General features: G+C 45.3%; 7 protein-coding genes and 1 non-coding gene across 8 annotated transcripts; 4 read left to right on the top strand and 4 right to left on the bottom strand.

Moving 5' to 3' along the window:
- Positions 1-111: 111 nt before the first annotated feature.
- Positions 112-206, top strand: F4817DRAFT_t10. The gene has a single exon. It is a non-coding gene; the product is annotated as a tRNA-Gly (tRNA).
- Positions 207-1,410: 1,204 nt separating this feature from the next.
- Positions 1,411-8,177, bottom strand: F4817DRAFT_311342 (adenylate cyclase; the record flags this gene model as incomplete). Its single annotated transcript, XM_049299984.1, has 3 exons — positions 1,411-1,623; positions 1,712-7,748; positions 7,993-8,177. 3 exons carry the CDS (start codon positions 8,175-8,177, stop codon positions 1,411-1,413), a joined length of 6,435 nt encoding a protein of 2,144 aa, XP_049163472.1.
- A 2,521-nt stretch (positions 8,178-10,698) lies between these two features.
- Positions 10,699-13,337, bottom strand: F4817DRAFT_323457 (RTC4-like domain-containing protein). Its single transcript, XM_049301512.1, has 4 exons — positions 13,198-13,337; positions 13,042-13,117; positions 12,336-12,766; positions 10,699-12,273 (listed from the first exon to the last, which is right to left on the bottom strand). Exons 3-4 carry the CDS (start codon positions 12,742-12,744, stop codon positions 11,141-11,143), a joined length of 1,542 nt encoding a protein of 513 aa, XP_049163471.1. The 5' UTR covers positions 12,745-12,766; positions 13,042-13,117; positions 13,198-13,337; the 3' UTR covers positions 10,699-11,140.
- A 941-nt stretch (positions 13,338-14,278) lies between these two features.
- F4817DRAFT_323456 (Dynamitin-domain-containing protein) lies at positions 14,279-16,033 on the top strand. The gene is made up of 3 exons (XM_049301511.1): positions 14,279-14,446; positions 14,499-14,558; positions 14,616-16,033. Exons 1-3 carry the CDS (start codon positions 14,408-14,410, stop codon positions 15,798-15,800), a joined length of 1,284 nt encoding a protein of 427 aa, XP_049163470.1. The 5' UTR covers positions 14,279-14,407; the 3' UTR covers positions 15,801-16,033.
- A 102-nt stretch (positions 16,034-16,135) lies between these two features.
- F4817DRAFT_80110 (ribosomal protein S28e) lies at positions 16,136-16,951 on the top strand. Its single transcript, XM_049307903.1, has 4 exons — positions 16,136-16,245; positions 16,304-16,373; positions 16,454-16,537; positions 16,611-16,951. Exons 2-4 carry the CDS (start codon positions 16,313-16,315, stop codon positions 16,670-16,672), a joined length of 207 nt encoding a protein of 68 aa, XP_049163469.1. The 5' UTR covers positions 16,136-16,245; positions 16,304-16,312; the 3' UTR covers positions 16,673-16,951.
- A 459-nt stretch (positions 16,952-17,410) lies between these two features.
- Positions 17,411-17,704, top strand: F4817DRAFT_311338 (molybdopterin synthase small subunit CnxG; the record flags this gene model as incomplete). Its single annotated transcript, XM_049299983.1, has 2 exons — positions 17,411-17,579; positions 17,625-17,704. The coding sequence occupies 2 exons, from the start codon at positions 17,411-17,413 to the stop codon at positions 17,702-17,704; spliced, it is 249 nt and encodes an 82-aa protein (XP_049163468.1).
- Positions 17,705-17,748: 44 nt separating this feature from the next.
- On the bottom strand, positions 17,749-18,574 carry F4817DRAFT_80134 (uncharacterized protein). Its single transcript, XM_049307905.1, has 2 exons — positions 18,275-18,574; positions 17,749-18,176 (listed from the first exon to the last, which is right to left on the bottom strand). Exons 1-2 carry the CDS (start codon positions 18,392-18,394, stop codon positions 17,793-17,795), a joined length of 504 nt encoding a protein of 167 aa, XP_049163467.1. The 5' UTR covers positions 18,395-18,574; the 3' UTR covers positions 17,749-17,792.
- Positions 18,575-18,579: 5 nt separating this feature from the next.
- F4817DRAFT_323447 (Mob1/phocein) lies at positions 18,580-22,040 on the bottom strand. Its single transcript, XM_049301510.1, has 5 exons — positions 21,613-22,040; positions 20,408-20,445; positions 20,084-20,278; positions 19,907-20,018; positions 18,580-19,848 (listed from the first exon to the last, which is right to left on the bottom strand). Exons 1-5 carry the CDS (start codon positions 21,633-21,635, stop codon positions 19,305-19,307), a joined length of 912 nt encoding a protein of 303 aa, XP_049163466.1. The 5' UTR covers positions 21,636-22,040; the 3' UTR covers positions 18,580-19,304.
- Between the last annotated feature and the right edge of the window lie 77 nt (positions 22,041-22,117).

Below are 22,117 nucleotides of genomic sequence, written 5' to 3'. Positions count from 1 at the left end.
GCCTACCTTCCTACATACCTCCCAAGTAAACAAGTAGGTAGGTACCTACCCAAGTAAGAACCCTTATAATGTCTAATAAGCAACACACTTTCCAACGCACAAACGACAAACGCATCCGTGGAGTAGTAGTTAACTTATTCCTCTCCCATTTCCCCTGGTGGTCTAATGGTTAAGGAAAGACCCGGGTGCAAATCCCGGCGGATGCAAATCTTTTTGGCTTTCTCTCACGAGAGAGGTCTTGGGTTCGTGCCCGGCTCGGGGCCATTTACTTTTTGCTTTTTAAATTTACTCAAGTAGGTACTTAGGTTGAGTATTTAGGTATTGAGTCTTTATGTTTTTTCCTACTTCACGTTTCTATTAACTACTACCTGTTTATAATATTAATTTCGAAAATTCAGATATGATTATGTTTATAAACATAGTTAACTGCCTAATGTGGTAAATATACAGAGTTTTATTGTAATATTATTGTAATATAATGATATATGCTGCCACATTTCTTGAAGACTATAGGTACCACCTACCTAGGTATGTATGATGCCCCTGATAGATGTATATCGAGGAGCACTGATAACTTGATGGATATCACGTATGTTCAATAAGACGGGATAAATGTAAAATCAACTGAGTTATACACTGACAATAGCCAAACTAACCCATACCTGGTGATGAGCGGTCCGCCTACCACCTACTTGATGTGGCTTCCTTGACGTGTGTATCGGGTAGACGATGCCAGCCAGCAGCCGTACGTACCCGTTACATGTATTTGCGTGATAGTGTGTGTGAGGGTCGACACGACGCCCGCTCGCCAACCACGAACGGGAAAATATTTAAAAAAACGAGGGAATATATCCTCCCATCTCTCCCCACTCCCCCCTGGTACCCTCCGTAGAAACGCCCATTCGCAGCGTCTGCGCGATAGCAACGACGGCGTAGCTAATTATGTCCGTTAATAAAGTATCCCAATGCCATGCCCCAAGCAATAATAATAATAATAATAATAACGAGGTTTACATCCAAACCTGAACTTTTCTTTTTCGAATATTCCGAAAACGCACATTCTCACACTCCAGTAGTTATTCGTCGGCGTCTGAACGCCAATGGTAGTCTCCGTTTAAGCCATCGGCTGCTCGCAGGATGCCGTCGCCCACGTTTCAGTCAACCACCCGAACATGACTTGTAAACAAACAGCCTCGCCTCCCCAGAAGTAGTCATAAGAGATATCTTCGTCATAGCACATTAAAGGTAGGTATTGTATATAGGGTGGAACTGCACATCCCTTTTCAGTTGCGTGGAAAAAAAGAACGCAAGGTAGTAGTACGGTTAAAGACGTGGGCCGGTGGGATCTTAGCATGATATACTATATGGAAATGGAGGTCAGGATTTGAAGATAGTCAAAAACGAAGGTTATCAGTCGTCAGACTCTTGGTCAGTAGTGAGTGCCTCGCCCTCACTGTCAGTAGTAGTAAGGTCGCCATATCTAGCCTTGTATCGCTCAAGTTCAGCCATCTGGGCAGCAAGATTGTCGAGGACGACAGACATCGGTGTTCGGAGATCATCTAGCGAGGTGATCGGGCCGCCACCCATGGCGATATGACGCATCGCGAGTGTGGAGACGCAAGTCTATAATGAAGAACGGTTAGTAAATACAAGAAAACAGAAAAGGAAAAAGAAAAAGAAAAATGATAATGATAGGGCCCAAGACACGTACCTCTATACGGCTCACTTGATGTTCCATAAAGTTGAATAAGAACTGTTCCGTCATTTCACCACCACGTTGCTTCATACGCTCCAATAGTTCGGTCTCGGGAGGCTGCAGCCTGCCGCCTGACATATCTTCCAAAGAACTACAAAGCATCTCCAGGCGCAAACTAACTTTCCATAGAGACCAGATAAGATCCGGATCGAACCCGAGATCACTTCCGGGCTGAAGTGTGGCAGGCTTCTCGGCAGAATCGTTCGTTATCAACGCATTATTATGATGTTCGATGCGACCAGCAAGAGCGTGTGGATACAGGGAATAAATACCCTCAGGGTTTTCGAGGCCTTTGAGCTTTCGCTCACCCATATCCTTGACTTCAAACCCTTGTGAGCTGAGCGACTTTAGCTCCCTTCTAATTGCCGCCGACGTCGCATCATCATCGAAAGTGTCTTCGGCGCCAGCAGTTCCATTTCGCTCATTTTCCTGGTAGGTCTCAAGACAACGCTGAATTTCGGAGATAAAATCCGTGGACACGGTAATCTGACCTCCATCGGCTACAGAAGAAATACGAGACGCTTTATTCACCATCGGACCAAAATAGTCCATGCGACGCGTAACGGGGTCAATTTCGGCTACTGGTTCGCCAAAATGGATACCCATCCTGACCGATAAGCCTCTGAAGATGAGGTTGTTATCATTATCGTACACCTCTTGGCAAGAAGCCGAGTTCAAAATTTCCGAGGGCCAATCTGCCGTCAGTAGGTGGGTTTGGACGGCAAAGCACCACAAGAGCGCCGAGGTAGCGGTGGGGAAAGAGACCATGAAGGCATCGCCTTCAGTCTTGACTTCGTACCCGCCGATTCTGCGAAGTTGCCGTCGCATAATTTCATTGTGAACTTTTATAGCGGATCTCATGGCCGAAGGATACGTTTCCCACAGATTAGTTGAATTCTTGATATCAGTGAAAACAATAGAAGGCTTTTCTGTAGGGGCGGGAACTTCAGGATCGAGCCTGTGTAATGTGGAGTCCTGGACCTCGCCTTTGGCTTTTCTGCCTCGCTTGGGCGGATACTGGAAATCGTCTGGGACGCCAGAGGGATACAGTGACATGCTCTGCCCTCTATGCAAACGAGCTGATCGCTCCTGGCGCCGCTTGAGATCAGAGACGCTGATCATCATGACCATGATTTTCCCAGTTGCACCGTACGCGATAGCAAGATCTCGTAGCTTGTGTGCAGCGCGCATCAGATCGCCCCGCTCCGATCGAGTAACGTCAACCACTAAGCCAGGAGTAAGATACTGCCATAACTCTTTTGTTGCAATTAGAATCGTTTCGTCCTGCGGCGCGATAGGTATCTGGAGAACATGGGGAGCTGCCTGTACAGCCGGCATTAAGTCGATGTAGCCGAAGGCACGAGAGACTTCGAGTACATCATTCAGCTTCCCCTGGCGCGATACCCAACCCCCAGCATCGCGTATTCGTTGACGCTCACCCGGCTCTGCGGGGTCGTGTTTCCTCGTGAGGATTTTATGTTGGCCGTCGGATTGGATGAGTACTGCCTGCGCATCGCCGACATTGGCAATGTACAGTTCTTGACCTTGCAGGTACGCCACTGTGGCAACGCCCCCAGAATTGAGATCTTCCTTGCTAAGGACTACCGACGCCGACGAACCACGATGTGACATCAACGGCCTCTTTTCACTATGCTCAACCGCTACAGTGACAAGGTCTTTGTTGAGGGCGAGGAATGCACGTCTAAGCGCATCTACAGGCGTCTCGTTTTGGCGTGTCTTCAGAGCCTTCAGTTCCATTGAGAAGATATGCCCGAAATTCTCATGAAGATACTTGGCGATCTTAGAGCCACCGCTAGACAATGCCTGTCCGTCAAACAAGCCTAAGAGCGTCTCTGAGTCTGAGGAATTGAACCTCGGGACGACCAGGTCGATGGTTGATAGGTGCTCGCCTCTACCTAGTGTATCAGCCATACCATATGGCAGATGGCCAGCTAATGAACCTGAGGTTCTGACACGACGATCTTCGCTCTGGTCTGGGATACTTGGCTGAGTAAGGGTGACATCCATCAATCCAAGCACACGAAGGTTCAACAACCGACTGAAGTCGGTATATTGCTCGCGGTTCTGGGACACTAGGCCAGCATTTGTCTGTTTGATTTCCAGTCGTTTGTTTCCTGACAAGTTGAGGAACCGCAAATTTGGGTTTAGATTCCAATTCCAATCGTATGGCACGTTTGAGATATTGTACTTGAGGGAATTGTTTCCACAATCCAATACAGCCAGCTTTTTGGCTCGGGAAATATCTGCGGGAAGGTTCGTGAATTTGTTATTATTAATGTGAAGTACCTGAAGCAAGCTGTATTCTTCCAGATCATCAACTGGCAGACTTGTGAGGTCGTTGCCCGACAGATAAAGCTCTACGAGCTGGGGCCAATTCTTGATACACCGCTGCGGCATGTCGTTCAAATCGTTGTACGATAAATTGAGAACGCGCAATTCGGCCAGCAGCGTGATCTGCTCGAACACATCGTCGTCGAGCTGGTTATCAGCAAGACATAAGTTTCTCAACGAACCGGAAAATGTGTTAGTTAACCGGGTAGAAAGTCCCGAGTCTTTTCTCGACCCTACGGCAGGAGTCATAGTCCCGTTAGCACTACTACTAGCTGTTGTCGTTCGCGAAAGGACCGAAGTTTTGCGCCCTCCTTTTCCGTAGACTGAAACAACAGAACTTTTTCTGTCTGAGCTAGAAGGAACAGGAGAAGGTCCGACGCTCAGCAATGTGCTTGATGCTTGACTTGGCTGGCGCGATCTATCAGCGAGAAGATCTTCGGAGCTAGACGCTTGAGATAGAGGTCCGGTAAGCAGCTTATTGCTAGGAGCAGGCGAGCCTGAAGATTCCCCGGGCATCTGGGGTGGACGTGAAGCGGGCTTTGGGAAATTCTCTAGCACATTTGAAGAGGCATTGAGCGTCTCCAACTTGTTTGCCCACCACAAGTCCATTGGCAACTTTCTAATATTGTTCCCTCTGACATCCAGTATTCTCAGTTCGCTTAAACAACCAATTTCCGGAGGTAGCTCGCCCACAGAGTTGTGGGCTATGCTAAAATGCTCCAGCCTTCTCAAAGTACCAATGGTACTAGGAAGAGAGACAAAGTAATTACGGTCTAGCACAAGCCTCTCTAAATTAACCATGTTGTTAAACGAGCCGTCGATGCTGGCAAGCTGAGCGTTTGACAAGTTGAGCATCTTGAGGGTTGGCACAGGGCTCGTAATTTCAAATTTGGTGATGGGGTTAGAATTCAACTTCAAACTGCGGACTCGCTCGAAGCTACCGACGACTTGGGAAATCATGTTGTGATCTGCAGATAGAATCTCCAACTTAGGAAGTTCGTATACGACATCTATCGCAGTGAGCCCATTGTATTTTATATCCAACTCGCGGAGGTTCAGAAGCTCCCTCAATGTAGACGGTAAGGACCCGACAAGCCGGTTATTGGTCATGACAAACTTTTCGAGACTTTGTAGCCCCCCAAGTTCGTCCGGGAGAGATGCGATTGAATTGAAACTAACGTCGATGTCTACCAGGCTTTCCAGGTCGCATAAGAAAACTGGAAACTTGTCCAGGAAATTCGAAGACAGATTTAAAGAGCGAAGCGCCCTGAAAGCGCCAAACTCCTGAGGTAGGTGGTTCAGACGATTATTTGCCAAGCTCAGCTTCAACAAACCAGTAAGGTGGCCAAGCCCAGCATGTTCCAGTTCCTCCAGTCGATTATTCGATACGTCAAGATATGTTAAACTGTTCGCCCTCCCGATGCTTATGGGCAATTTTCGAGCTTCGTTGTTAGAGAACTTGATATCACGCAACTGGTGACACGCCTGGATAAAGTCCCGGGGAAGGTCAAGAGAAAGGTTCCTGGATAGATTCAAAGATATAATATCTGAGGTTTTGGAGTAGAGCGTGATAGGAATTGTAATTAGGTTTCGTCCGGAAAGGTCAACATGGTTGAACTTCGTGGCCCTACCGAGCCCGAGGTCCTGGGGACTCATTGTGAAATGGTTGTCCCTCGCTGACAGGAATAAGAAACGGCACAAGTAGCCATTGTCTTCTCGGCCGATATCTTCTAGGCGATCTTTTTCCTCATAACCTACCTGCTGAAGCAGTCTCTTCTGTATTAGAAGCGGTTTCTCCGGAGCAGCTAAAACCCGAGATAAATTATGCTTTCTCAACACGATATGGTAGTTCTCGAGACCTTCGGTGACGAATGTCTTCTTAACGACTTGGGTCATAACGTCGGCAACGGTGGAGTTCAGCGGCATCTGTACGGTAGCAAAAGTACCATCGGCGCGGAATACCCGTATGCAGTGAGGATTCTGCTTCTCCTCAGGTTTTGGTGGGGCCCCGACTTCCTCAACTTCAGGGACATGAGTCTCTTTTTCCTCTGCATTACGACGGACAGCCCAGCTGTCTGGCGCGTTCCATGCCCCGGTTCCTTTGGCTTGAACTGGTTCCAACGGCTCGGTATCTGTCGGTAAGAACAAAGGCTCCATAGGTGTCAAAGGCGGAGGTTGTGCCAATATGCCCTCCATATCGTTCAGATTTGTATCAAGGACGAACACATTGCCCTTGTCATTCCTATCAGTTGGACCGATGTGTTCATCGGGATCGTCATAGATCTTATGCGGACGCCCCTTCTTCGAGAAGGGGAATTTATTATTGAAGGTCGCTTGTCGGGGGTTGGATGGGCGAGCCTGAGGGGTTGTAGTTTCCATAGGAAGGGGAGCTTTGTCATAAGGCGACTGATTCCCTTTCGATAAATCTTGCCGAGATGACGATGGCGCAAGCGAGCGAGAAGAGCCGGGCATGCTTCTTAAACGGGATGCTTGGCTATCTTCCTTGTGCTTGTGTCGTCGTAGCCGATCAAAGATACCCCGTTTTCCAGGAGCCCCAGGGGATGTTTGGCCATCGATAGATGCGAGTCTGCTGCCATTGCTATTGCTGCTTGGCGTGGGGCTTTGGGCCCGCGACCGCGGCGCAGTCACTGTAGAGCCGCCTCTTTCCTTCATATTTTGAATGTTTAGAGCCGAGTCTTCGCGACTGATAACCGGGCGCAATGTATTGGAGTCGTCGTTGCTCTTGTGGTGACGGTGATGACTAGACAAATGGACAATCGAGTGTCCAGAGCGAGAGGACGACGAAGTTTTCGGCGGTATCTGTGTAGAACTTTCCCCCGTGTAGCGTTCCCTGTCTGGCCCGGTCAGTATATCGCGAACCGGAGCTTCGCCGTATTTGGCGATGTCATTGGCCTCTTGGTATAAAAATGGCACTACATCGCTTGAAGGTACCGGCGTACGCGGTCGTGAGGAAGACGGTGAAGGCTCTCTGGTATGATCGGTAGCGTTCGAGTCGTTCCTCCCACGACGCGGTCGGTTGAAAGAGTAGGAACGTTGGTCTTTTTGATTTTGAGAGGGCGGAGGTGGTGCTGGCAGGCTAGTTTCGGATGAATCGCGACCTGGGAAATCCTCTCCGAAGAACCCCTGTAGTTTCTTAAGCCCCCCTCTACTGCCACTGTTTTTAGAGCCTTGACTGCTTGCTGTTGTTATACTAGCTGCTGAAGGTCGCCTATCGTCCGTGAAGTAGGCCGCATCGGGGGACTCATTGCTCGATGCCTGGGCAGGTCGCGAAGGGCCTAATCTAAAAGCAGGCGAAAGTTGAGAGGTAGTGGATACATTGTCGCTCGAATCATTGTAGAAGCTCGTCCCGAAACCAGTCGGAGACGTAGCCGCCCCACCGTTGACAGACATCCAAGGCGTGATATTATGCTGGGAATTCGGACTGGTTGGAGGATCTCGTTGGATTTGGGGAATACGACCGTTAGCTGGGTTAAGAACGGCAAGGTCGCGACGGTAGTCGGCAAGGTCGCTCATGCGGCGATTGTCGAGTAGTGAACTGCTAGATGCGGTCGAAGTCGGTGATAAAGCAAGGCGATGGCCAGAAGTTGTCGGTGAGACTTGAGAGTCTTCAGCATACGGTCTATATAATGTTTGAAACGCATACATGGTTAGCTTTCAGAAACTTTGCTGTTAATGACATGTTTGTAGACAAAGCGACTATTTCGCTACAGAGACAACAGTTGACTTGTTCCTCGGGACTTAATTTATCCTAACCAGGGACACTCGAGATATGCTTCGGATGAGATGTAACAAGGCCGATAGCTCCGCACATGATTCACTGTACCCAATCCGTATAGCGAAGAAAGAACCTAGTCATGACGTACCTGATTTTGCCATATTCGCTCGTCTTGATGGGTTTCGGCGTAGCTTTGGTCGAGGCTGAGGAGACCGAGGCTGAAGAGACCGAGACTGAGCGACTAGGAACGGATGGCTTCAACGTGATATTTGAGTGACCACTGCTGGAACTCGCGAAGGAGGTGATGCGGCCGTCATCTCGCGTCATTGTCATTGTCGCTCTCGCGCTGGTCCTCGCAGCTTTTCATCAATAGGACGGCGCCATCAAAGAGGGGTAGAGCAGAACATTTCCCTCTAGAGAGTTATGAGGTTTAAGTCGGCTTTGTATCGTGAAGCTAGGTAGGCATGTATGTATGTATGTATGAGGTTAGGTTAGGTAGGTATGTATGTATGAATGTATGTATATTCGTATCTAGGTAGGTATATGGAGATGGTAATCCAGAGTGCACGGAGAAGCGCAGCGTCTCCAAGTGCGCTAGAAAAAGCTGGCTGGTATTCAAGAAAAAGGATCTTGGTAAGAGGTAGGCGGACAAGCAAAGTAGAGGCGGGCTACTACATAGAGATGAAGAATGCGGTAAAGCCCAGAGCCAAGATTGAGGGCTGAAAAGGTTTTGGTTTTAGCAGATGCAGACTGGACGCAGACTGGACGCAGACTGAATGCAACAAGGTCTTGCACAGGGCGAAGTTGAAGGCAGGGCAGGTGCTACTACAACTTACAAGTGGGGAGAATACCTACCTAAACCAGGGTACTAATTGCTGCTACTGTCGGGTAAGTTTGTCAGTGTCAGAATTGAACTAAAAGTAGGTTCGGGTGGTACGTGCAGTGCAACAGCGGGCACAACCTTCGGTATAAAGCCGGTGTATGAGGGAGCAGCTACGCCTCTGAACCACTGAACGTCTTGCCCGCTCAAGGTCCGCTCAAGGGAGGCCTATCGATTAAACCAGTGGGGTAAGATCTTTTTTTGGTAATTAAAGAATTCCCAGGCTCAACATTGCCAGTTCCTAATCCGTGCTTGTCGCGCATATTCAACCCTCAATAGTCGTCTTAGTCTTATTATTGTTAATTATTAAATCTTATTATTAAATGGCTTCGATTCAAGGACAGGTTCCTACCACGTAAGGCAATACTGAAATTGAAACTACACTAGGCGAAGTCATGGATTCCATGATAATGATTGCGCTAGTCACGTAGGACTTCAATGGCTGAATATACCTAATACGATCTATCAGTATGCATACGATAGATGCTGGGATTCCGTCTCTACTATTGAGACAATCCGTCCGATTCCCTTTCTTTCCTGTTTTTTTTTTTTTTTTTTTTTTTTTTTTTTCCTCGTATTTCGTATTTCTATTTAAGTCGGCCTCCTCGAAGTGTAAACAAGTTCATCTGAAATGTATACACTGCGTAATCGAGCCCGTAATGTCCAATAATTTGTAAATACGCCCAACGTTTATTAGTTAGCCCCCGATCACACCATTTTACATACATGTACATTGGAAGTAAGCCTGCGTTGAGAACTCAATACCACTTACGGATACCGAATCTCACCATATACATATAAGCAGGTATACATAATTCGCCTCTGCCTCTATGTGTATATATATATATATATATACCTACCTAAGGTATATATATATGTCAACAAATCAGATAAACCTGTTTCCGAACCGATTTATTTTCGACTTGGCAACAGAGTCATACCTTAGTGTTACCGCTCTTCCGTAGATCAGGCTACGATGATTATTTCATTACTATGTAAGTATGACTCGAGCAGAGAAGCCCGTGACTCGAGATATGAGGCTCATTGCTTATTTAAATTTACGGGTATCAATGTTAAATATATACTTGCAAATAAGATCTCCACCTTAACAGAGGTACTGAATAGTATATGTTAAGTTAGAGTACCGCTACATCTTGCTGCCCTGTCCTAAGGCGTCGGTGAGGTGAAAAGCCAAAAATGCGGGTTTAAATGGCTTTGACTATTATATGATCTCTGCGCCATCTGCTAACATCCGCAAAACCGGGTTAGTTCAACTCCACAGACGTCGGCATCCCTTGACCCCCAGACGAAGTTTTAGCGCCGCTCCAGAACATTATCCTTGTACGGAATAATAAGCGCCAGATGCAGTCAAATATCGGATGAAGATGCTCACTTCATCGAGTACCGTAATATTTCCACGCCAATATCAGCAGTTAAATATTTCCGTTCTGATATAGTTTAAATCGAAGCGAGCTTGATATATTAAGATAAGTGTTTAGGATAATGTTCAGGATGAAAAGTCGACTTGTCACTCCACGCTATAATCTAAGATGGGAGAAAGGAAATTGGATTCGTCTTTGTGCTCTGTCTTCCATGGGGCACTACCCCCCAGGGACTGGACCGGCATCTCCCCCACGACCCGGACCAACTCGCAGGAGGCTTGTCAAGTCACAAGCGATGCTCGAGTCAACGTGTATCAACGTGTATTAATTGATAGGTTACTCGGTACGCAACAATGTCACTTACATATGTACAATAACCAAGCCGGACCGACAGTCTGCATGTTGTATGCTGCCGCAAGTTCCCGCGCTCGCACATGCATGCATGTATGTACTTGATCTCAATGCGTATATATTTGATCAGTCTTCTATATCATCAATTTGGTCTACTTGATCCACTATAATAACAAATGGTTGATAAAGTTTATTAGAATGCCATGGTATTGCCTAACTAGATGTATGGACATACTATGCGCTTAGCACCAATACGTATCATAATATTATGTTCTATGTTCTATCCCAAGACGATCTCACAATCAATGGGTTAAAGGGGTGTTCAAAAAGCTATGAACTACCTATCACTCTAAAAAGATGAGCTTACCAAAAGTCTGTAAACCGATAATTTGCACGCGTATTTGATTTTGGGACACCGGGATAACGATCTATACAATTAAATTTGACAAACGACAGAATGATTTCTTTAGCATTTGCTGCACGATCTACATATGCTAACATGTAGTGCCTAAAGAGCTAATGCGCATAATAACATTAGCCCAATCAGAGCTTTTGATATATAGAAGATCGGGCTGCAGTGTGACAGCCCTAATCGTCTACATTTAGATGAACGCATATGCTTATTTATCGTACTGTGATTACCTCTTCTCAACGTAGGTTTTCCAGTTCTTTGGATCCTACTATCATATTTCCTCTTCATCACTAATGCCGGCAATAACATCACCAGTGTCTTCATATAAGAGCTCTCCGACATCGATACTTTCCAGCATGATATCCCGCGCCTTTTCCTCCGCAATGTCCAGGTCCTCCATGATCAGGCGGACTGCTAACTCGGGCACCAACACTGCCTGGACATATCCTGTATAACCTCTGGCGGAAACGAGTCTGTCTTCAACTGCACGCTTTCGAATAACTGACGATAAAGTCCGCAGGATATACTCAGTCATAACGCGGAGCCCATGCGGCCCATAGTAGCCTGGTGTAAGGCTGTCGTCGGTCTTGAGCAACGTTCGATTCTTTCCCGCTTCGACGTTCTCTCGTAATAGCTCGCGATAGTGTGATTGTCGAGTACCTTCCAAGATTTCTTTCAATAAACCTTGGTACATGTCTAATCGTGTATTAAGCTTCTCCCAATTAATCTTGGGATATCCTTTCCGAGCTCCAGAATCCAACGCTGCCCGCCGCTTGTGCAATCTGCAGAATGCTGCCTGTTTCTTTATGTTCATTCTGCCGTGATCTGAATGCTTCGCCAGAAGCTCGGCGTCGACTACTTCATGACACATAGGACACCTCGCCGTGATAGCTAGTGGGCTTTGTATACTGACATCGCCTGCTTCGTCATCGGAACCTTTACTCCCAAACACGTCAGGGACCATATCGTCGCTGTCGGCTAGGTCGTCAAGATCATCTAAAGCATGCAGCTTAAAAGCTGGTCTCTGAGAGAATTCATCTACCGCAGGTTCGTGGAGGGATTTTCGTTTTTTATTTTTAGATCTCATCGACTTTTTTATCCTACCAGGCGGCAAAGTTGGCTTTGCTTCTACTGCTGCATTTGATTCTTCTGGACCAAGCTTTTTGGGTTTGCTCTTCGATAGTGATTCATCTGACGATAAACTGCCACGTCTAAATATGGGTTTCTTGGTGTCTCGACTTGGACTAGAACCTGACAAGGATGAAGGTTTGATGAAAGCTTTAGAGGGCTTTGTCTTCTCTGGGCTGATACTCTCGGGTTTTATAAACCGCCTCGCTGGAGGTGACCGAATACCTTCGGGGCTTGGACTGGTTTTAAACGGCCTAAATGATTTGCGTGAGTCATCTAGTAGTTTAAGAAAACCTTTCGTTAGTAATAGATATGGCGAGCGAGGTGCATAGACTGACTCTCAAGTTGTGATACTGAAGATTTAGGTCCGGATTTTTGTGATGCTCTCCTCTGTGAAGGTCCAGGCTGAGAAGATCTACTGCCATAAGTTTTGACACGCCTGGCGATAGTTGGCTTATTCTTCTTATTTCTCAAAATGTCATACTCATTCGTGAAGTGATTGCCCGCCTCTAGAGCAACATCTTCAGATGATCTCTTTGAACCAGCCGAGCTAGAAGGCCCACCCTTTTGCGAGCTACTAAAAATCGTGGGCTTTATATCTTTGTATCGGCTATCATTGTTGTCAGAATCAGAGTCGTGCAAGCTATTGTGATCGCTTTGGCGTTGTCGATAATCCTCCTCTTCATCACTACTTTGAGGTGGTGCAGTGATGGATTCTGGTTCTCGATTCTTTCCAAGTCTATTCATGTTTGAAGCGGGTATTTTGCTTCTGACATTGTTAGATTCAGGTCTAGGAGGTCTAGTTTCTTGATTTCCAATAATGCTCAAAAGACGAGCCGTGTTCTGGGTGCGGCTTAGTCCGACACGCCGTGTTGGTATAATAATCGGCATTGAAACTTCTTTGACTTTTATTACCGGAACCAAGCAGGGTGCGGATATACCAAGCACAAACAAGATGCAATATGACTGATTGTCTTGCGCCAAGGAACATGTACCCAGACGATTGTTGAGGCAATGATTGAGGGTGAAGAGTAAGAGTCTTACTTAGTAAGGTGAGAAAAGCACAGCTGAAGAGAAAGTGTGCTTGATGTGCCTCATGCATTAGATGCCTAAGGAATTGCTTTAATAAGGCAAATAAGCTGTTAGTAACTTTAGGTAAGGAAACAAGATAACCATAAGGAGTACTTGGAATAAACGCACTGGTAATTAATCACGGACGCTTCTGTATCTCCATGCGTCATGTGTGTTTTAATGGATTAACATTTTAATTGATTAGCATGAGCTGGAGACGTTACCCATACATAGCAATTTTGGTGACGGTTATGTACCTCAAAGTACATACCGGTAGTGCAAGAACGACGCGTTGCAAGACGCGTTGGAGGGCAGGAACCTTTATGCAGGTGGTAATACATAAGCCACAAATCCAGCCACATGTCCTTTACCTGAAGGTACATCTACCTCTAAGAGCCCTGAGTTCATGTATGCCTTACCGCTCCAGGGGGGTCCCTGAATATGCTTACAGCGATTATATCATATCCCGGAAATCCTTTCAAATGAGCATGTTAAAAAAACATTAATTAATTAAATATATATTTGTTTTATACATAATTTTAAAAATTAAACATGGGTTTATATACATAATATGTTTTTAAATTATAATTATTTTAAATTAAAATCATTTTAAAAATGTAATATATTTAAATAATGTTTACGTAAACGGGGATAAAATAAAAAAAATAAAAAATAAAAATAAAAAATTTAACCGAAATTAACTGTTTTTATAAAAACTTAAACGTATAATTTTAAAGTTTATTATTAAAATTAACATATAAATCATTTTAATTAAAATAAATAATTAAACCATTTAATTAAATTAATTAAATAAATGATTATATAAAAATTTTCGATTTTTTTTTATATAAACTTTATTTACATATATAATATTTTTTTAACGAAAATTAAGTTTAAAATGATTTTAAATTTTAAAATAATTTTAAATTTTAAAATAATTTTAAAAATTAAAATAATTATATATATATAATTATTATATTATATAAAATAATTACATAATAATATAATTTTATATTTAAATATAATTTTATATTTAATATAATAATAATAATTATTTTTAAATAATAAAATATTTTTATTTTTTTAAATTTTTATATATATATTTTCATCAATAAAATTATTGCCGTAAGCATTTTCGGGGACCCCCCCAGCGCGCTAAGGTGTACTTATGGGTACGTATCCGTACTCCCATCCCAATTCAGGTACCTAGGTACCTGTAACCTTCTTTCACATTGGCTTTCGTTGTTTGTATTTGAACTATGTTCTACAGCTCTCCTTAACAACAAGCTACATAGGAAACTTGGCCTCTTGGAATCTGCGAAAAATCCCAACTTTCGATATGGCATTAAATCGAAAGTATGCCGCATTACCAGATCTAGTATGTTCAAGTACTTGAGATTTGCCTATGCATTGTACTAACCAACATCTAGGACTCTGCGCCTGATATTTATGAGACTCCCGAGTTGACGGACGACAATTCTACTGTACCTGTAAGGATATATTGATACTCCTAGTAGAACGCATATCATTCTAAACGCCCCCCTCAGACTACTGCAGGTCGGTCGCAGTCGGACAACGAATTCGACGAAGATGACGACGACGATATCCACGAAATCTCGCATTCGCGACTCCGAATAGATCAAGCTCGATCTCGATTCTTACCTGCACAGGTTGACGCTCGAGACGTGGATTTCTCTGATCGGCTGAATGGAAAGCGGAAATCATATAAGACCTCCAGTCGAAGACAACGAATCCTCGAAGACGGTACTAAACAGATCGGCGATTTGAGTGACGAAGAGGGAGGTGAGGATCTACAGAGAAAGATCGCACGGCTAAAGCGCGAGATTGAGGAAGCTAAGGAAGAGTATGGTAAACGAAAGTCCGAGTCGGCGGAGGCAATACCAGACCAAGATATAGACCTCGTCTCACTAAGCCAAGCATTGGAGGAGATTTCGACTGTTCCAGAAAGAGCAATAGCGACTAGAGATCACCCAACAACGGTCACCAGCAAGCAATCGAAGGGCGAGAGTCAAATATCAACCCAGTCACCATTAGACGAGGCAACATACACCGTCACCTACGCGCCGAGTTATGAACAGAGCCACGCCCTCGCCAAAGCTGCTGACTTCGATCGGCGACTGGTATTACTCGAGAAAGCTATTGGTATTACTTCCTCGGCTATGCCCGAACTAGAAGGCAAAGGCCTACACCGAGCTATCGTGCCTACTCTAGAAACGCTCCAGAACCAGATTTTGACGTTATCGGAAGCGTCTACTTCATCCCTCGACAGCATTAGTCGCCGGGTACGAACGTTGACTCAAGAAGCTGAGCAATTGGAGAAGTCGAGGAAGGCAGCTAAGGCTGCCCAGGATTCCCTTGCCTCTTCGGGTGGTTCTCCGATTGAAGCAGATGATTCAGAACAAATAGCCAAGATAAACGCTCTCTATGGGACACTACCAACTATCGAAAGCTTAGCGCCTCTTCTACCTCCACTACTAGACAGACTCCGCTCACTGAGAGCTATCCATGCCGATGCAGCGACAGCTAATGAGACGCTCGAGCGTATCGAAAGATCGCAGAGCGAAATGGCTGCCGACATCAAGCAGTGGAGAGAAGGTCTAGAGAAGATAGAAACAGTTATGGGTGAAGGGGGCGCAACTATGACGGCTAATATGAAAGTGGTAGAAGGGTGGGTAAAGGATCTAGAAGCCAAAGTAGCTGGGTTGTCGTGATAGTGGTGATACTATCGTATCTACTTGTGATTTACGTCAGCCCTGATACCCTATTGCGAAGCATAACACCTTTAACCTTCTGAGAGAAGGACAAGTAAAGAGTGGAGTGATACAATAATATACCTATGAATATCATGCTACGATCTCATGTCAAAAAGTCCCCTATTTCTCATGCAACAGGTAGAGTTAACTTTTATTATGCATCTAAAAGAGGAACGATATATGATAAAAAAGGATACGCATTTATGAGAGAGTTGTGCCATTATCGATAATACGAGTACGTACCAACATGGTCCATGCGTTATGAAAAAAAGCCCTACCCACAACTAAGAACGGCTTAAGCGAGACTACAACTTCTTGAACTAATCAAAATTCCTACCAACTTTTGACAAATTTCCATATCCCGCGACCAGGCAGCAAACCCCTTGCAAAACTTCAATCACAAGTACGAAAAGCATTCCCGAACCCATTTGCGAAACCTCAGCCCTAATCAAACCACTCAGATTGCAAATATGGAGTCCTCTAAGCAGCCCGTCAAGCTTGTCAAGGTCACCCGCGTCCTGGGCCGAACCGGTACGATCCCCTCATCGCATTCTCGCAGCCCGGAATATGCGACATTGCAGATTGAAACGAGCAGGAGCTGACGGATATAGGTTCTCGTGGTGGCGTTACCCAAGTTCGTGTCGAATTCATGGACGACCAGACCCGAAGCATCATCCGAAACGTCAAGGGACCAGGTGCGAACCCACGAAATTTCCTTGATTTCTACAGCCGCGCGATTCGACGGTAACTAACTAGATGACTATTTAGTTCGTGAGGACGACATTCTCTGCCTACTCGAGTCTGAGCGTGAAGCCCGACGATTACGATAAGAATGGAATTTCCTTTGGGAGGAGTTGCGAGTATGAAGGGACAGGGTTTTACTGCTAGCTTACGATCAGACTACGGTCGAAGATCAGTAGCATCATACAGGATTCGCGGTCAAGATTCCTTTTGTTACAGGAGTCGTCGCCGGACTATGATGGGCATTCTGCATTGCGAATAAAGCACGATTCATACCCCGACCAATACACTTCGCGTGATACGGCTACATGATTGTCTTTGAATTGATATTCCTCATTTCTGCAATCTAAATATCCTATTTTAAGCTTAGGGACTTCAAGGTCGCCAACCAGTACCGATAACAGAAGCTATCGCATGAAGAAAACTGATAAACTTACATGTACAGGACACTAACTATATCGCTTACTAATCCATGACACTAGCGTCCAAAACTTTTTATTTTTCCTGCGACTAGCTTCAAAAGCTGCAATTCTTTTTCTCCTCTCTCTTCCTTCTTCAACTTCACTTTCTCAACTCGGGTAACCAAAGATTAGCCCATTCCATTGACATATGGTAAGCCATTTCCTTTTTCAAGCTTTACTCACGTTGTATGATGCATACAAATAGCATGTATTAACTGATCATCACTGATGTTCTACCATATCACCAAGATCTCTGAATCAACACCCATTCACTCCTTCTTGTTACAATCTCTATTAGAAATATAGTAACTAACAAGAATCTCAAAGATAGTCGATGTTTCGTCCTAGACCCAATTAGATTTCGCAATGGGTGCCGTTCCCAAACCGCCGAAAGGCCATTTCAACATCCTCTACTTCGCAAGTGCAAGTTCTTTCACCTCGAAAGAATTCGATACATTACCTGCACCACTTTCTCTGCAGAAATTGTTCGATGTGTTAGAAGAGAAATATAGTGGTATCAAAGACAAAGTTCTTAGTTCGTGCTTGGTGACAGTCAATCTTAATTACGTCGACATCCCAGAGTCTGGCGATGAATCTGCCGAAACTCTGATCAAGGAGGGTGACGAGGTCGCTATTATTCCCCCAGTCAGCTCTGGTTGAAAAGTGCAAGTGAAGACCAAATTCGATATCAGATCATTATCTATAGATTTTGTTTCCCTGTGACCTAGCTATGCTCTTGTATACACACTCAGGACGGTAGCAATGGCTCCTGCTCGCGACTTGATTCCCGAACTTCCGTACCGGGTTGATCTCCAATCCTCATACGAAGCCACTGTTGCCGAAGTTCGTTCCAACACCTCCAGTCGTATTTCCATATCTTCCACCAGCTCGGGTTCTTCTTACTATATCCCTTAAGCCTCCGGATCCCAAACACCACCAATGTGACGAGTAGCACGAAGACAAGCGTTGATGCGATAGAAACAAGCGAAGTCAGCGTGGTGATAGTCGAGACCCGGCAGCCGAGCGGCCGAGTGCGAATTTCCCACCGCTCAGCCCAGTGCGGACATACGTTCTTGTCCCATGCCGGCGCGAGCAATTGGATCCGGTTCGAGTTGGGAACGCATGTCCAGGACTACGGGTATATATGTATATACGTTAGACAAGATTTAGTCCTACTGAAATATCTAAACCGCCCATGGACTTCCTACATATGAAGAACAGCACACGTACGAATGGACACCAACTGCAGTCCGACTCCTTCTTTAGACAGTCCTTGCAGTTCTGGATCCTCCAGCACCGCTGTAGATGCGCATCATCCGTTGGGTTACCCGCGCTTAAAGAGACGTTCATAGTAGACGATGCGGTCAATTAGTTACCCAAAGGTAGTTGTGCCTATAAGGAACTAAATTACTACCTAATGTTAAAGATAGCATTTGGCTGATAAGAGAAACGAATCATTACATCGAATCAAGGTTCTCTTTTGCGCTGTAAAGTACATATAAATGCATACAATACCTAGAGTTTTGTTTGAGATGCGATCATCCATTTGAACAGTCTGTCTGCATTAATCCAATGCGGGGAAGTATTTAACAGCCCACCTTCGGCGGCACGGCCAGTCTTTCGAAGCGTTAGATAGAGAGAAGATGCAGATATCTAAAATATAGGTAGAGACAAATAGACAACGTACTCTCGTAGATTCCTGACCGAATACCACTATGAATTAGATAGATACCTCTACCTTACATACAGATACTCAAGTAGGTAAGAAGTCACACGAGCAGTAGCGTGGACCTATATTCTGGCATCTAGCATCTAGCATCTGGTATCTAGTATCGAGTATCTTGTCTCATTCTCTACCTAAGTAGTATGCCGCGTCTATGCTATAGAACTCTCGAGATGCAAAATCTCGCACCATATCGTATCGTGTCGTTATCGCAGAAAGTGGTACGTCGCTTCATACGAACGTTATTTACCAACCGAATCACCCGCACTCTTCTTCCCGTGCGTCGTGAGCTGATTCCCCTTAGTCAAATCTCAAAACGAAAACGCCTCGTGCCAACTCCTCAATTTCAGGATATCCATTTGCGGTGTGTACGAGGCTGTATTATGGGGTGTTCTTTTCCCTTCTCCTTCCGTACTGCTCGCCGTCCTAGGCTAGTTGTATAGAAGATCTGACCGATACTCAATCCAGGATTAATGCCTCAGACATATCAGCCTTCAACGGCTACCATCGTCGTGCAATATGATGGCGAGGCGCACTCTATGCGACATTCGCAAGCTGCATCAATCGCTCTCCGGCTTTCTGATTGGAATACTCGTATGCCTTGGAGCCGGGCGGGAAGGTACCGTTGGCCGCCCATAGGTCAATCAACGGTTGCATGGGCTCTAACTCTTGGGGCTTCAGCATGTCCAGCGCGCAGGCTGTCAGCACAAAGTGGCTGAAGCAGCTGTTCAACTGCTTTTCGAGGTTCAAGTGGTAGAACGGGTCGATGAAGTGCGCCCAATACAGATGAGCATATACCCGGAACATCTGTCTAAAGATGGTCTGGCAAACTTCCAAGAAGTTCTCGGGGAACCCACTGGGCTTTCCAAGCCAATCTTTGTCTTCAGGGTTGGATAGTTGCGAGAGCGGCGTCGTGGTGATGGATGGGTTATGCGCATAAGAGACGCCGTTGGTATCAGTAGGGAAAATATTCGTGTCGTCGATCTTTCCAGATATCCACCGCTGCATAAGCGTGATATACTCGTAGGCCGGCAACTCGACGGGCTCCCGCTTGTAGTTCAGCCATGTGAAAGAATGGTTCCTATATCCCGAGTTAGATACGCCAAACCATTGACCACTTTTATGGATGTTCTACTCACGCGCCAGCGGACATCCGAGGGCAAGTTTGGGGATTACAGATCGTATTGCCATCTTCTTCTTTTTCATGGATCACTCGTACGAAGTTCCAAAGGTTGCGGTAATGCTCGACCACTGCAATACGTTAAAATCTTTCCGGCCAAGTTCATGAAGGACATAACATCAAAGCTATTATTTACCTTGATGAGCAATCCACTCCCCCTGTTCCACGGTCTTCGGGCGGGCACTCAAGGTCATGAAGTTACCCTTCACGATATGCTTCGCGTATTGTGCATTGAGCCATAGGGGCAGGGGTCGAGGCAGGTGATAAACACCAAGAACATCGTCGCCATTGGCTCCTGCGTTGCCGGAATCATCCATGCCGATATTCTGAGCTAAGGATGGTGAGCTAGGAAGTGGAGGGATCTTTGGTGCTAGGCTAATGGGTGACTGGCTGCCTTGGGAGAGACTGGTGGGAGAGATGGGTTGACCGCTGCTGGTTTGAACGGGGCTCTTATTCTGACCTTGGGCTTTGCCCGAAGTCCCTCTCAATCGAGCGTTTCTGAAGGTGGGAAGTTAGCAACTATCAACTATTCCTTTGTTGTGCGTCCGGTGCCCTTATATGGAGCTGACAAGAGACAGTGGGGAAGAACCAATGAGCAGCGTGAGGCGCCCCGGCCTTATATATATAAATTTTGGTGGGTTAGGTAGGGGAAGGCCAGCTTTGACTTCATGATTCTCAGTCACTTATCCAACCTGAGAACCCGATAAGCCGACAAGCAAATATGAAACCGAGACAACGGTAATAGTAAGGATAGTAAGGATAGTAAGGATAGTAAGGATAGTAAGGATAGTAAGGATAATAAAGGGTACCGGTAGTAGAAGAATAGCACTTGCATATAATAGACCCATAGTAAGAGTCCAGGCTGCTACTTGCTCCATTCTGAAATGGTTTTGTATTGGGAACCAACATCCCAGGATGCTTTGCTGGCGCCTTTAGTCTTTCCCCATCTACCCATCTAAGGGGGGAAAGGGAATAGGGAATAGGGAATAGGTGAAGACATAGGTCAAGATTCTTTTTTTGGAGCAGGGGCTAAATTACCCACGATAGCTTTTTGGCTCTTTGGCTCTTTGGCTCGTACGAGCTTTAAAAGTCCGTCTCACAAAACAACTTTGTGTGGGTTTTTTTTATGAATAAAAAGTTGCGCTGCTTGTACCCAACTTTGCACTGTGTTGGATGCTTTCAATATTCCCAGAACCATGGCTTCACGTTATGAACCAACCCCCCGTTGTTGGGTATGCATCATACCGACTCTTGTCTTACAAGATGTTAAGATTTGCATGGGTGATAGGTGATAGGTTGGTTTCTGGGGAGTCGACGTGCAGCATAGAAAGACCATCATAAACAGCTGGCTTAGGTATGTCCAAGTGACGTATGCGAGGCTGTACAAGCCGAGCTGAATATGTACATTGTGATAAGAGACAGCCAATTTCTTTTGGCCAGGGTACATTCATAATAATAATAAATGAATAACACCCTAGAAAATGTCCCTAAAATCAAAATGGCTGGGCCTCTGCACGTGGCCTTCTTGTTTGGTAGCTCATAAGTTGCCATACGTGAGTTTGGAGATAGTATGGTCCTTAAAGGGATGATCCTTAAAGGGGGTAGGGTATTTAAAGAAATAAAAAGACAGAAAAGAGATAGAAAAATAAAATATTATACACTTACATCCCAGAAAATAGATTAGACATGATCACTTGAGAACCGCCACGTCAGGTACCGGTATATCGCAAGTATAATAGAGGCAACGGGGCCTGTCGGCGACACACGAGAAGATGAAAATAGTGAACAGCAGAGTTTCTAGTTTGGATAGAAAAATAAGGGAATCGCCGACCGAGGACGCAATAAAAGAATCGACGAGGCTTCGCGAGGAAAAGGGGCGGAAGGGATGTAACAGTGACTTTGCGATGTGTGGAAGTTTGTTCAATTCACCCAATGATATTTTAACGTCTCGAGCTGTTTCAGGAGGCGCTCGTCTACATACCGCCCAACGCTAGTCTCTTTTAGCTGCATCATCTTTATCGATATCAAAATCTCTTATCGACTCTGGAAGGTAAAGCACGGACTGAGGTACCACTTGGCAGCTACATACCAAGTACGGATTATTGTGTGTATCTTTACAGTGCGGGTGAGCAACCTATAGAAGTCTTGTCTTAGGTACCTTACTTTTAGG

Source organism: Daldinia loculata (genome assembly GCF_022478755.1).
Source record: "Daldinia loculata strain CBS 113971 unplaced genomic scaffold F4817scaffold_2, whole genome shotgun sequence".
NCBI lineage: Eukaryota > Fungi > Ascomycota > Sordariomycetes > Xylariales > Hypoxylaceae > Daldinia > Daldinia loculata.
Note: the sequence above shows the minus strand (reverse complement) of the source record. Positions and strands in the feature narration are given on the sequence as shown.

What these genes read in the sequence shown, in the direction of transcription:
- F4817DRAFT_323457 (XM_049301512.1), bottom strand. Translation starts at nt 12,744, where the DNA reads ATGAATAGACTTGGAAAGAATCGAGAACCAGAATCCATCACTGCACCA. An exon ending in TTCAGTATCACAACTTGAGA is followed by an intron (nt 12,274 to 12,335) that starts GTCAGTCTATGC and finishes TTAAACTACTAG; the next exon opens with ATGACTCACGCAAATCATTT.
- F4817DRAFT_323456 (XM_049301511.1), top strand. Translation starts at nt 14,408, where the DNA reads ATGGCATTAAATCGAAAGTATGCCGCATTACCAGATCTA. An exon ending in ATGCCGCATTACCAGATCTA is followed by an intron (nt 14,447 to 14,498) that starts GTATGTTCAAGT and finishes ACCAACATCTAG; the next exon opens with GACTCTGCGCCTGATATTTA. An exon ending in ACGACAATTCTACTGTACCT is followed by an intron (nt 14,559 to 14,615) that starts GTAAGGATATAT and finishes CGCCCCCCTCAG; the next exon opens with ACTACTGCAGGTCGGTCGCA.
- F4817DRAFT_80110 (XM_049307903.1), top strand. Translation starts at nt 16,313, where the DNA reads ATGGAGTCCTCTAAGCAGCCCGTCAAGCTTGTCAAGGTCACCCGCGTC. An exon ending in CCGCGTCCTGGGCCGAACCG is followed by an intron (nt 16,374 to 16,453) that starts GTACGATCCCCT and finishes TGACGGATATAG; the next exon opens with GTTCTCGTGGTGGCGTTACC. An exon ending in CCGAAACGTCAAGGGACCAG is followed by an intron (nt 16,538 to 16,610) that starts GTGCGAACCCAC and finishes ATGACTATTTAG; the next exon opens with TTCGTGAGGACGACATTCTC.
- F4817DRAFT_80134 (XM_049307905.1), bottom strand. Translation starts at nt 18,394, where the DNA reads ATGAACGTCTCTTTAAGCGCGGGTAACCCAACGGATGATGCGCATCTA. An exon ending in ACTGCAGTTGGTGTCCATTC is followed by an intron (nt 18,177 to 18,274) that starts GTACGTGTGCTG and finishes ATATACCCGTAG; the next exon opens with TCCTGGACATGCGTTCCCAA.
- F4817DRAFT_323447 (XM_049301510.1), bottom strand. Translation starts at nt 21,635, where the DNA reads ATGTCTAATCTATTTTCTGGGAT. An exon ending in GACTTCGGGCAAAGCCCAAG is followed by an intron (nt 20,279 to 20,407) that starts GTCAGAATAAGA and finishes CACCATCCTTAG; the next exon opens with CTCAGAATATCGGCATGGAT. An exon ending in GGAGTGGATTGCTCATCAAG is followed by an intron (nt 20,019 to 20,083) that starts GTAAATAATAGC and finishes AACGTATTGCAG; the next exon opens with TGGTCGAGCATTACCGCAAC.